Below are 11,966 nucleotides of genomic sequence, written 5' to 3'. Positions count from 1 at the left end.
GACTCCAACGTAGACATTAACTAGTTTACTGCGTAAATATATACAAATAATAATGGTACGCATAAACTGTGCTATTCTGAACCTACAAAGTAGACATAAACGCATTGATTAAACGCAAATTAAACTATAAAGCCAATGACATGCAACTTGCATTAGTTTCCCACGACGGATGATGTTTCTCTGCATGGCTCTGGCACCACGGACATCACGGTTCGATTCCCCCAAGCTCCACAGTCTGTCAGCTCTACCTTCCAAACACAGCTCAGGAGAGACCACAGCTCAAATGGGATCACGCCTAGCACCTTGCTGCTGCACTCTGACGGTCCCCCCATGACCTCCATGGCACCCTGTGTGTCCTCCTCTGGGCCCTCCACACAGCTGCTGGGGGGCCTCATAAAGGTAAGTTAGATCTCATCACTGCTCTGCACAAAGACCTTCCCGAGCTCCCCCACCTGAATCCTGAGAAATGCCAAAGTCCCTACGTTGGCCCACAAGACCCCAAGGCCCCAAACCGCCCTGACCTAACCCCGTCCACTCCTCCTCTCTCCCCTCTCTCCTGCCCCAGCCACAATGCCTGCCCCAAACTGCCGGGCACACCCACCCAGCCCTGCCTCGCAGACCCCTCCGCCCCTCAGGCCCACACAGCTGCACGGATACTGTCTCTTCGGCTTTCACTCAAACGCCCCTTCTCAGTGAGGCCTTTCTCATGCCACAACCTACAACCACCCACCTGAACAGCACCCCAGCCCCCTTCCTCGCTGTCTTTTCCTCCATGCACCTATCACCGCCTGTCATACTCGCTATCGGGAGTGCTGTCTGTCGCTCCTACTGGAATGTCAGCTCCATGAGGTCAGGGACTGTGGGTCCCTGTTGTTTCTTGCTGCACCCCCAGGCCCTAGACACTGCCTGGCACATGCAGGCGCTCGGTGAGGCTGGTGGCACGAGCTGCAGAATCGCGTGGTCTTCACGTGGCCCCAGCGTGCTATTTCTGTACTGACTCTGCCTCAGTTCTTTTCCTGTTAGCCAGTTTCCACGAGCATTGAAGTTGTGACACAAAGTTCTGCTATAGGATGATGACCTGAAAGATCAGGATGAAATTTTATTTATTCTCCAAAGAACGGCACACGGAAAACAGAAGTGAACACTCACAGAAAACCTGCAGACTCTGAGAACAGATCGGCAGCCCCGTAACTTCCCTAGGCCCCGTCATGAGGAGCATGAGATTAAAGAATGGTGAGAAAGCCCGAATACCCGCCCTGCAGAGGTCATCAGGCCCGGAAAGGATGTGGCTGCTGTCCTGTGACAGGCCGGGGAGCCCAGGGAACAGCTCGCACAGATAAAAGCACAACACTAACCGATAAGCCACTCAAAGCCCATGTCCTGTTGTTGACAGGCCTGTCATTTAACCGCCCATAGGTACCACTTTCAAATGTCAAGGCCCTTTCACAATCTGACCCAAATTGACTTTCCAATTTTATTATCGGTGTACCAGTTATTTCCAGTAAGATCAAAACAGGTCTCTACTGGTCAAACGTCTCCTTGGGCCCTGCAGTTCATTTTTGTAGGTTTTAAGTATACGAAGTATTAATATAATGCATGCTCACTAAATAAACCAAAACAGAGAAGCAAAATAAATACTCAATTATTGATAAGCCCAAATCTGCCCCTGCTCCATGCGTATAACCGCCCTGACACCTAAGTCTTCTCAGAACCTGCTCATGTGTGGATGTGTCAGTAAGCAGAGCCACCCCGCTCGCTCCCAGACACGCCCCTCTTCCGCAACCCACCTGCATCAGCCCTTCCTCCAGCTCCTCGGCAAGCACCCACAGACCCTCCCTGCCTACCCCCCAACACCACTGGCCCTCACCTCCCGAGCATCCAACTGGGATGACCGGTGTCGCTACTGAGCTTTCCCGTTTACGCCCTGTCCCTGTCGGATCCAGTGCGCTGCTGGCCTGCGAGCCTCAAGGGCAGAGTCCCTCCTCCTGGGGAAACTGTTACATGCGCCTACTGCACAGCTGCCACGCACTACAGCTCTGGTAAGTAGAGATTTCTATTCAGCCCCCACAGCGTCTGGCCCATTAGGTGTCAGTTAAATCCTCGTTTACTTTACACAGATCCCTTTTGTTGTGTTTAGAACTAAAACAACGAAACTCAGGGAACTCCTGAGTTACTCTCTACCAGGTAAGCCTGGCCAGGTTTGATGGCAAGGCCAGCAGCGTCCCACGGGCCTGGGGGCTTGCTGAGCACGAGGAGGCGCAGCCCAGAGGTCAGCACACGCCCACTCAGTGGGCGGGCGCGGAAGAAAACAAGCTTAGAAATATTTTCCTGTAAGACTGAAGCCCAGATGCCTCTCTCAAGGAGGTCGGACTGATGAGTCATCGTGGGAAGTAGAGAGAACAAATGAAAATGATAGAAGAAAATAATCCTGCCCAGACAGAAAAAAACAGAGACAAACAGAAGAAATACAGGGCAGGATGGCGCAGTTGATGTTGATTATAAAATAAGAAATAGTCACCTGAGTGTAAGACAAAAGCGGGGGACAGGCGGAGGGGGGAGAGAAGAGCACCAAGGAGGTGAGTCACCAGGAAAAGGAGGGCGGGCGGATGACTTCCCTGAGGCTTCCGGGACTGCGGACCACAGAGGAGACCAATGCATACGATGAAGTGTCACTATTAGGAAAGTTACAGGCATCGTCCTAAATCCCTCACTTGTGCAACCTAAAACTAAAATCAAGTATCATTTCACTACTTAATCATTTCCCCTACCTCACAATTAAATTAAAATTTTAATTAGGATGAGCATGTATTACTTTATATTTCAGCACGAATGTCTGTGATCCCCAAATTCACACAGTGAAATCCTAACCTCTATGGTGACGGTATTAGGTGGCACCTCTGGAAGGTGATGCAGTCGGGAGGCTGGAGCCCCCGTGACTGGGACGAGTGCCGTATGAAAGAAGCCCCAGAGAGCTCCCTCGGTCCTTCCGCCGCATGATGGGAAGAGAAGAGGGCAGTCTGCAGCCTGGCAGAGAGCCCTCACCGGAGCCCGACATGCAGGCACCCCGACCTGGGACTTCCAGCCTCCAGAACTGTGGGAAACACATTTCTGTTATTTGTAAGTCGCCCAGTCTATGGCACTTTGCTATAAGAGCCCGAACAGACATAGACACTTTATATTGAAAAAATTAGCTCTGTAGAAGTTTACTATAAAAAGTTTAGATAATATTTTAGCTCCTAAAATGAACCATAAGTTTATTAAGTATGTATTATTAGAACTATGAGATGTTCTTTAACAACAACAAAAAAAGATGTTCTTAAACTTGCCATAATGTAAATGTCCTGGCCAACAGTTGAATTATTTAAAAAAACAGGAACACTTTGCTCTTTCCCCCTGTCCGCAGGGGGCAACTTTTAAGTGATGTGTATATGTATGTGTTTCTTGCACTTAGAATATGACTCCATGAGGGCAGAAAGAAGTAACACTAGAGAATTCAGGTATCTTTTTCTTCCAGAAAAACAAAGACTGACAGAAAGGGATCTACGCTCTGTGGTTATCTTGTTCAAAGAAGAGGAAGTAGAAGGGAAATTACGTCCTCTATGCTCCCGCTGCCGACCTGCAGGGCCCATTCAATTCTCTGACAACTCCAGTCTTCTAGGCACCTCAGGGGAACTGAAAGTAGCCTAAAATATCTTCTGAGTTCAATACAGAGCAACCAGAAGCCACATTCATCACTTCCAGAGAAGGTGAACAGGTCTAAGCCATCAAATGCAAGGAAATACACTAGAAAAAGATTCATCAAAAGAATCCACAGTGAGAAACTCATTCAGCGACGTGATGTCAATCTCAGTTTTCTTTTCCTGATTTCTGCTGACAAAGTTAGACAACAAGAAAGACCACGCTGGCTCCTCAGGACACACGTTCCTCTCCGCAGTTCAGGAGGACAGAAGCTGCAGAGAACGTCAGTGCCCGGGAAACGAGGGGCAGATCCTTCCACCCTGGTCTGTGAATAAACTGAACACAATTGCCCGCCAACCTGCTCCCACCTCTCCCAGGTCTCGGCCCGTGTTCTACTCGATTGTCTGCCTTCTTTCCCCGTATAGCACATAGTGTCTCCTAACAGGCCACACAATACTTTTCCACCTTCCTGCTAAAATGTAGGCTGCATGAGGTCAAAGTCTGTGTCTATTATGCTCAGACACACCACTGCCTGACGCTTGGAGAAGCTAAGAAGTAGGCTGTGAATGAATGCCATAGAGATAAGCGGAGAGAGTAACTTAATATTACACATGATCACATAAAAAAAATAAGACCATTCGACATCACCTATGTTGTATCCTCTCCAAAACACTTAACCTGAAAGAAACAATGAGGAAGCAACTGGACACTTCCAGATCTCGGGACTTCCTGCAAGACAGCTGGCCTGGATTCTTCAAGAATGCCAGCATCATTGGGGAAAAAGGAGGGGAACTGCTTTAGATGCCAAGTGACTGCAGAGACTTGGTAACCAAACATAACACGTGATCTCTGACTGGACCCTCTGAACAGCTGTAAGGGACATTTTGAGACGACTGGTAACATCTGAATATGGGCTATATGTTTGATACTATTATTGCACCTGTGTTCAATTTTGGGGGTGAGATAACGGTACTGTGGTTATGCAGGAGAATGCCTTTTCTCCTACAAGATACATCCTGAAGTATGTAGGCGTAAAACATCATGACGTCTGCAACTTACTTTCAAATAGTTAGAAAAAAAGTTTTTTAGGCCAGGCACGGTGGCTCACACCTGTCATCCCGGCACTTTGGGAAGCCAAGGTGGGAGGATCACTTGAGGCCAGGAGTTCAGGATAAGCCTGGGCAACATAGCATGACACCATCTCTAAAAAAATATAAGAAAAATTAGCCAGGCAGTGGCACACGCCTGTAATCCTAGCTACTTGGGAGGCTAAGGCAGGAGGATCACTTGAGCCCAGGAGTTTGAGACCAGCCTGAGCAACATAGCAAGACCCTGTCTGTGTGGTGGCGCACACCTGTAATCCCAGCTACTTGGGAGGCTGAGGGAGGAGCATTGTTTAAGCCCAGGAGTTCAGGGCTGCAGTGAGCTATGACCGTTATCCCTGCCGAATCTAGGTGACAAACATTCACAGTACTATTCTCTCAACTGTCGTATAAGTTTAGATTTTTTCAAAATAAAACAAGGGGTATGGGGAATTACAAATATAATAAAAACCCCCGTGCTAGAGAGACAGTGGGATCGACAGAAGAACAGACAGGCTGGAGTGGAAGAACTGTGCTAGAAAACGCCGTGAGATCCTGAGCCCGTCTGCAGGGCCTGGAGTCCATGCCCACCCTGCCTCCTCCCTCGCCCCGACACACTGCTCAAATACTTCCTATTCCAAGAGACCTCGCCAGATCGCCCCTTCCCAGCCCCCACTGTATTTAACTTAGCTTCCATCACCTCCCCCTGCGTGCGTGGACACCTCCAGGATCACGCCCATCAGCACAGGCCACGGATGCAGCTCCTGCACATGCGCTGTCCTTTCTGCCCAACCAGGGGCCTCTCCACGTGCCTCACCTACGTTCTATCTCCAGCAGTTAGAACGGCACCTTGCCACAGCAGGTACTTAGAACAGACCTTGAGCAAGAACTTTCTGTCCCTCACACGTCCTTCTGTCTAGTAAGACGTGTGACGGTCAACATTTATCATCATCACACCACACTACTTCTACTGGGCATGGTACACTGTGCTATGCGCTATAATAAGAACACAAGCCACGCCGTAGAGCTCACTGCTCGGGTGCCCGTGTCGCTGGAAAGGCAGGGATCGCAGCCATCCTGTCTACATGCAGCCACCCACAATTCCTGGCATAAAAGGGGCACTCAATAAATGGTGAATGGCCCAAGGAATGAATGCCTATTCCATTTTCAAACACAAATCAAAAATTACAAAAACTAAGACAAACAAAAGTGTAATATTTGCATAGGCAGGCAAGCACCAAATTAGTTTAACATGCTGGACTCAATTAAATTTTGAAGACTTTTTCCAATTAGTGAGCTCGAAATCTTTTTGTGTCCCAGCACCTTAAAATGTGAAGTTTTCTACTTTCCAGTAGCTTTAGCCTTGGAGCAGACCTAAGGGATTTAACACGCTCACTAAAACAATAACATCAGACCAGGACAAAGGTAGGGCCACACACCTGAGCACAATAGACAGGCGCTATGCAATTAGTGTTTGTGTCCCCCCAAAATTCATATGTTGAAGCCTAATCCCCCATGTTAGGATATTAGTAGATGGGCCTTTGGGAGGTGATCAGGTCATGAGCGTAGAGCCCTCGTGAATGGGATTGGTGTCCTTATAAAACGAGAAAGAGACTGGAATGCTCTCTCTGCCACCTGAGGACACAGCAAGAAGGCAGCTGTCTGCAAACCAGAGCCTTCACCAAACACTAGCTCTGCCAGCACCTCAGTCTTAGACCCCCCCCAGCCTCCAGAACTGCAAGACTTAAATGTCTGTTGTTTAACCCATCTTGTCTGGCGTTTTTGTTATAACAGCTCAAATTAAGACACAAGCGATGGGGGAATGGACCACGAGAAGTTTGAAAATGCTCCACAAATAATTCTGATACACATACCAGAGATGCCCTGAGCTCTGAAAGCTGGGGGGACGAGAGGAGGGGGTGCAGCAATCCCGATGCTACCCAAGAGGATCAAAGGGACCCTGACGCCCTGATGGATTCCACCAGCCTGGGCTGGACATACAAGGCATATAGCTGGATTACTATATCCAGGCACTGCTGGGAAGATATCCCACTGTATCATTTATATTTATTCTTGTGTGACATAGAAGCTATCCAGAGTCACCAATGCTGAACTATACTTTCCACAAAGGGTTCAATGTAATAGAGGAATCAGGTGTGGTAAGAATTAATGCTGTGGCCAGCCTCTCCGCCCCTCTGCACCCACCCCCTGGACCCCAGAGAAATGGCAGTATCTGGGAAAGAAAAAAATTAGTATGTTAATATAATAGAATCTCAGACCTGGAAAGCAAATGTGATGGCTGCCTAGCCCAACTTGCTATCCTATGCATTCGTTCCTTCCACAATAACACTAACGAAGTCACATAACCTTATTGGGTACTTTCTCAAAGCAACCCACTTGAGGCTGCACAGCTCTGACTAATCTGCCTCACTGCTAGCAGAAATGTGTTCCTCTCTTGGGTCCTAGTGCCCTCAGGGATCACAGAGCCCTTCCACGTGAAGGCCCTGGACATGGGTCAAGTCCCCATCACCCAGACGTCTCACCAAATCCCAGGTATGTGGCTGCTCCCTGGTGAGCCACCACATAGATTCTCACAAAGGCCAAGAGATGTTTCAACAAGCTCCTTACCAGAAGCAGGGAAGCCCTCAGTCGTCTCTTAACCACTCAGCTATTGAGGAAGTGGTCGAAATTTCTAAATTGTTGTCAAGACAACCAAAGTCCAAATATAAATCTCTCTGGGATTCCATCAGGAAGCAGTGTTTAAGTGCAGGCGGGCACACGTACCCAGAGGAAATAACAAAATAAAGATCTCCTCCTCCTCCTCCTCCCCCCTCCTCCTCCTCCTCCTCCTCCTCCTCCATTTCTCTCTCTCCTCCTGCCTTTGCCACGTGGCGATGTGTGTTAAAAATGCATACTGGGAAAGTTTCCACCTTTGGGGTTGAAACAGCTGCTGCCTCAATATTGTTTTTGTTAGTTGTTTTTTTTTTTTAACTTACTTTGCTGTTTTTAAGGGTGTTGTCTTTAAGCTAAATGTTTCATAATACTAGTTCAGATTACAGAGTGGGACAATTCGCACTTGATTGGCAAGAATGAGACTCATGGGGTCCTAGGAGTCCAAGGCCCCTACCCAAGGTGCCTGCCCCTGTCGCGCACCCCTCCTGCATGGCTAACTTCCACAAATGGCCCAGCTTATGCCAGGAAAGGGCATTCCCAAAGGTTTGCGGGGCTGTCCCCATGTGGAATAAACATGACAAAGTCTACACATGAAGTGGGAGCCAAGAATTTATAACAGGTAACCTAAATAAACCCAGTGCTCTCGAGTCCCTGGTTTTCCAAGAGCACAAAGCATTCAGAGAATGTTCCACAGGTCATCGTCCCTCCCATCTGGGAGCATTCACCAAGAGAAATAAGACCAAACATGGCTACCATGCCAACAGGAGAAGGATCAGGTAAAGGAGACGTGCCACCTGGCCCACTCCCACCTGTTGCAAATGACCCTAACGTCAGGGCGAACCTCTGACCCCACGGAGTGAGCAGGAGACTACGGCAAAGAGTCACCAGCAGGAAGCCTGGGACAGAAGTCTGCACTGCCCATGCCTAGAACAACCTGCACCTCAAATGAGAAGCACGTCCCCAGGTAATCAAGGATGAGCACACGGCCAGGCACAAAAAGACCAGCCTCTCAGCCTTTCCTGTGAGGCAGTAAGACTTCGGTTACAGGGTCCACATTCTCTATCACCTCCTAAGGGGGATCCAACAGTGATCCCGATGGGGGCAACTGAGGGTGCGGCAGCCAGAGTCTTGGTCATACTGAGACTTCAGGGAGGTGTGGCATGGCTAAAAAACAGGAAGCTGAGTGCCAGCCACATGCAAGACTACACCCAGAAAAGACAGACCTCCCTAACCCAAAGAACAAGGGAGCCTGGGGTTCCTGTTAACATTTAGAAAGGACTCTTGGACTTAGCACTGACACCCTCTTCCATCCTCTGACCCACCACTTCTCTGAAGTCAGGAGAGGAAGCCCGAGGCAGGTAAAATGGCTTTGCTCTCCCTTACGTCATCCCACCCAGGGAACCAGTCTATTTGGACAAGCAGCTAGAATACTGCCTGCTGCACACAGCTTGTCCAGCAAAGCACCAGCCAAACCAGGGAACTAAATAAAGTTTACTCGGTGTGGATAACAAGGTCATTTGTGCTTTCAAATAAGATACTCTCTGACTTCAGTCAGGCTAAAACTTATAGCCACACTCAAGAAAAAAGGAGGGCACAGATGTGGTGTGATCCAGTTGATGCTTCAAAGCCTCCATCTGCCCAGAAACCTTCCCTTTCTCCGCTTCAGCACTCCTCCAAGTTCAAATTCCTACCAACAGAGCCACCACAAAGAACCAGCAAACAAAGGTGAGGCACTGTCTGCAGGGAGCCGCTCAAAGAGTGTGTTTCACTCCTGGAGAAAAGAGAAAAAGAAGTTAAGAGAATTTTGCCAGCTTCCTCATCTCCCAGGCTTGTTAATTAACACCCTGGACTCACAGACAAGCAGGAAATGGCACCATATATCTTAAGAGGTCATCTGGCATAGTCCTCTGCCTCGGGAGGGAAGATGTTATTATGCCCATTTCACGGATGAGGCAACTGAGTCTGTCTAGAAATGCACAGCTAGTTACTGGGAAAGGAAGAGGGCCCAGGTTTCCTGCCTCTTGACACAGGGCTGTGGCCACCTGATCAGTGTCCTTACAAGAGGATATAGAGACTCATCCTTAAATATTGAAATTGAAAATAAAGAGTCATGTGATGGGGCAGGGCCTGTGCCACCTAAGAAGGTGACAAGAGAAAAAGAGTCAAAAAGGCAAAAATATTTCCCACTCCGTTTTTTCCCATGTCAAAACTGCCTCTTGATTCCTTGGGACACAACATTCCTTCCAAGTCTTTGAAGGCCTTTGGTGAGGCTGAAATGGCTCCTGAGAAGGAAGCGTGGGACTCCTGGAATTTACGCCTGGACTATATTAGGGAGCCTGGCGCACAGCGAAACCCGCTCCTGCGACGCAAAAGGTCACAGAAAGACCAGAACAGCGTCCCACCCAGAGCCCGCGAGGGCTGGGCAGCAGGGGCGGGCCTGTGCCAGGGGCTCACAGGGAAGGGGGGCCTTGCCAGACGCCCTGGGATTCTGGGCCAACCGGACGATCTGGTTAGCGCAAGTAATGGTGGTGGCAGAGGCCAGGGACGGGAGACAGTGGCGAGAACACCGTCCTGGCCAAGAGGCCGGGACAATTCAGTCCTCGCCTAGAATAATTTCCTGTCTACAGCGCTTGTACATCCATCGTGACAGACCGGTTAGCGCAAGAACGGGTCCCCCGGGCCGCTGCTCTGTTTTTAGCGAATGGTTTTCTTGGGAGCTCAGCTTTGCCAACTGCCAGGGCAGTACAGCAGGCGTCGATGCCAAAGGCTGCTGAAACACGCTTCGCATCAGCTCTTCTTCTAAAAGAAGTAACTGGGATTTGATGTGGCACCTAAACATGATCCGAATTCCCAGGGGCAGCTTCCGAGGGGCTGCGGTGTCGCCCGCCGCCGGCCCGCGGGACTGGCTGGGTTTCCTTTGTCTGTTCCTGGCGGCTCCGCGGCTCCTGCGGGCCGGGACGGACCCGGGTGGGAGCGGCGGCGGGGACTGTGTCACCCTGCCTGGCCGCCGCGGGCGGACGTCTGCCGGCGCCCGTCTCCAGGGCACCGCGCTCTCCGCACCCTCAGCCCGGCCACCCTGGGTTTTCTCACCGCGGTCGGCTTGCTGTTGTCTTGCTTTTGTTCGGTACGTAAAGCAGCTGCAGCGGGAGGCAACAGAGGACGGGCGTCCCGGCTGAACAGCTTAAACTTTCCGCCGGAAGGAAATGACCAGAGGCGGAGGAGAAAGCCCTCGCAGCCGGCGGGGCCGCGGCCACCTTCCCGTCCCCGCCGAGGGGTCGCGGGTGCCCCGAACTGCCCGCAGCCAGGCGAGGCCGGAGCGGGTCCCGCGAACGCGCGGGCGGGACGGAGCGAGACGAGGCGGCCGGGGCAGCTCGAACGCGGACCCCGGCGGGGACTAGGGGCCGCGGGGGCGGAGCGCGGAGGGCGCGGGGACGGGGCGCGTAGGGCGCGGGGACGGGGCGCGTAGGGCGCGGGGGCGAGCCGAGGGCGCGCGGACCGGAGGGCGCGGGACTCGGGGCGCGGGCCTGGGGCCCCGGCGGACGGCGGCCAGCACTCACCCCGAGGAGGCACACTTTGAGCTCCCGTATCGCCATCATGTGCTCGGGGCCGGGCCAGGCCGGGGCTCTGAGGCATCCTCCGCGCCCGCCCGCCCAGCCGGCGTCCTCGCGTCTCGGCCTGGCTCGCGCCGCCCGCGGGCGGAACCGCCGCCGCCGCTATTTCTGGGCCGCCGGCCCCGCCGCGGCGGGTCACGTGGCCGCCTGGCTCCTCCCGGGCGCGGCGGGTCTACCCTCGGCGGCCCCCCGGCTCCCGGGAACGCCCCCGGGCGGCGTCAGCCACCGGCACCGGCGCGCCCGGGCACCCGCCTCCGCCCTCGGACCGGCTCGGCAGCCGGCGGGTCCCCGGAGCCCCCGGGGGCACCTGCCCCTCCCAGCCCGGGCGCCGGAAGGCCGGTGGGTGCAAGGACAGGACCGGCCCTGGGGAGACCCGGCCCCACGACCCGCGCGGCACTGAAGATGCCATTTCGCGTCCGAAAAGCGGATGCCGTCCGAGGTCATTCAAACGGGCATACTGGTCCGGTCCGGAAGTGACATTCCGGGTCCCAGGCAGGAGTCACGTCTCTGCCGGGATCGCCGTGAGGACGGGGGCGAGGAGCGGGGGTCACTGCGGCCCGGGCTGGGCTTCCACGTGCCCCCTGCGGCTGTCCACGCTCAGCCCTGAGTTCGGTTTTGGGGGGGCGGCGGGGCGTTTTGCGGAGGCATTGTTTTACTCCTGCCTCCAAAACCGGTGTCGGGTCAGAGTCTGAGAAGGGAAACTTGCATGCTGGAGAAGCAGCTCTCTCCCTCAGTAGGGACAATCCTACCAGTTGCGTGGGCAGAAGCCCAGCCCGCGGCAGCAGAGCTAGAGATGTGGGTCCTTCCTTAGCTAGGAAATTGGAGGCTGTGACTTCGGACAGTGCATGGAGGCCGCGGTAGCTGTGCTCCCGTCCCCAGGTACGGCCGAGGGGACCTCGTGCACTGAAATGACCTCGCTGCT

General features: G+C 52.6%; 1 protein-coding gene across 1 annotated transcript in view; it reads right to left on the bottom strand.

Moving 5' to 3' along the window:
• RAB31 (RAB31, member RAS oncogene family) overlaps positions 1-11,260 on the bottom strand; it is a 121,192-nt gene extending 109,932 nt beyond the window's left edge. The window contains exon 1 of the mRNA XM_012648383.1: positions 10,991-11,260. Within this exon, the coding sequence (XP_012503837.1) occupies positions 10,991-11,029 (39 nt within the window). The 5' untranslated portion in view covers positions 11,030-11,260. The remainder of the gene's footprint in view (positions 1-10,990) is intronic.
• Between the last annotated feature and the right edge of the window lie 706 nt (positions 11,261-11,966).

Source organism: Propithecus coquereli, unplaced genomic scaffold (assembly GCF_000956105.1).
Source record: "Propithecus coquereli isolate 6110/MARCELLA unplaced genomic scaffold, Pcoq_1.0 Scaffold283, whole genome shotgun sequence".
Lineage (NCBI taxonomy): Eukaryota > Metazoa > Chordata > Mammalia > Primates > Indriidae > Propithecus > Propithecus coquereli.
Note: the sequence above shows the minus strand (reverse complement) of the source record. Positions and strands in the feature narration are given on the sequence as shown.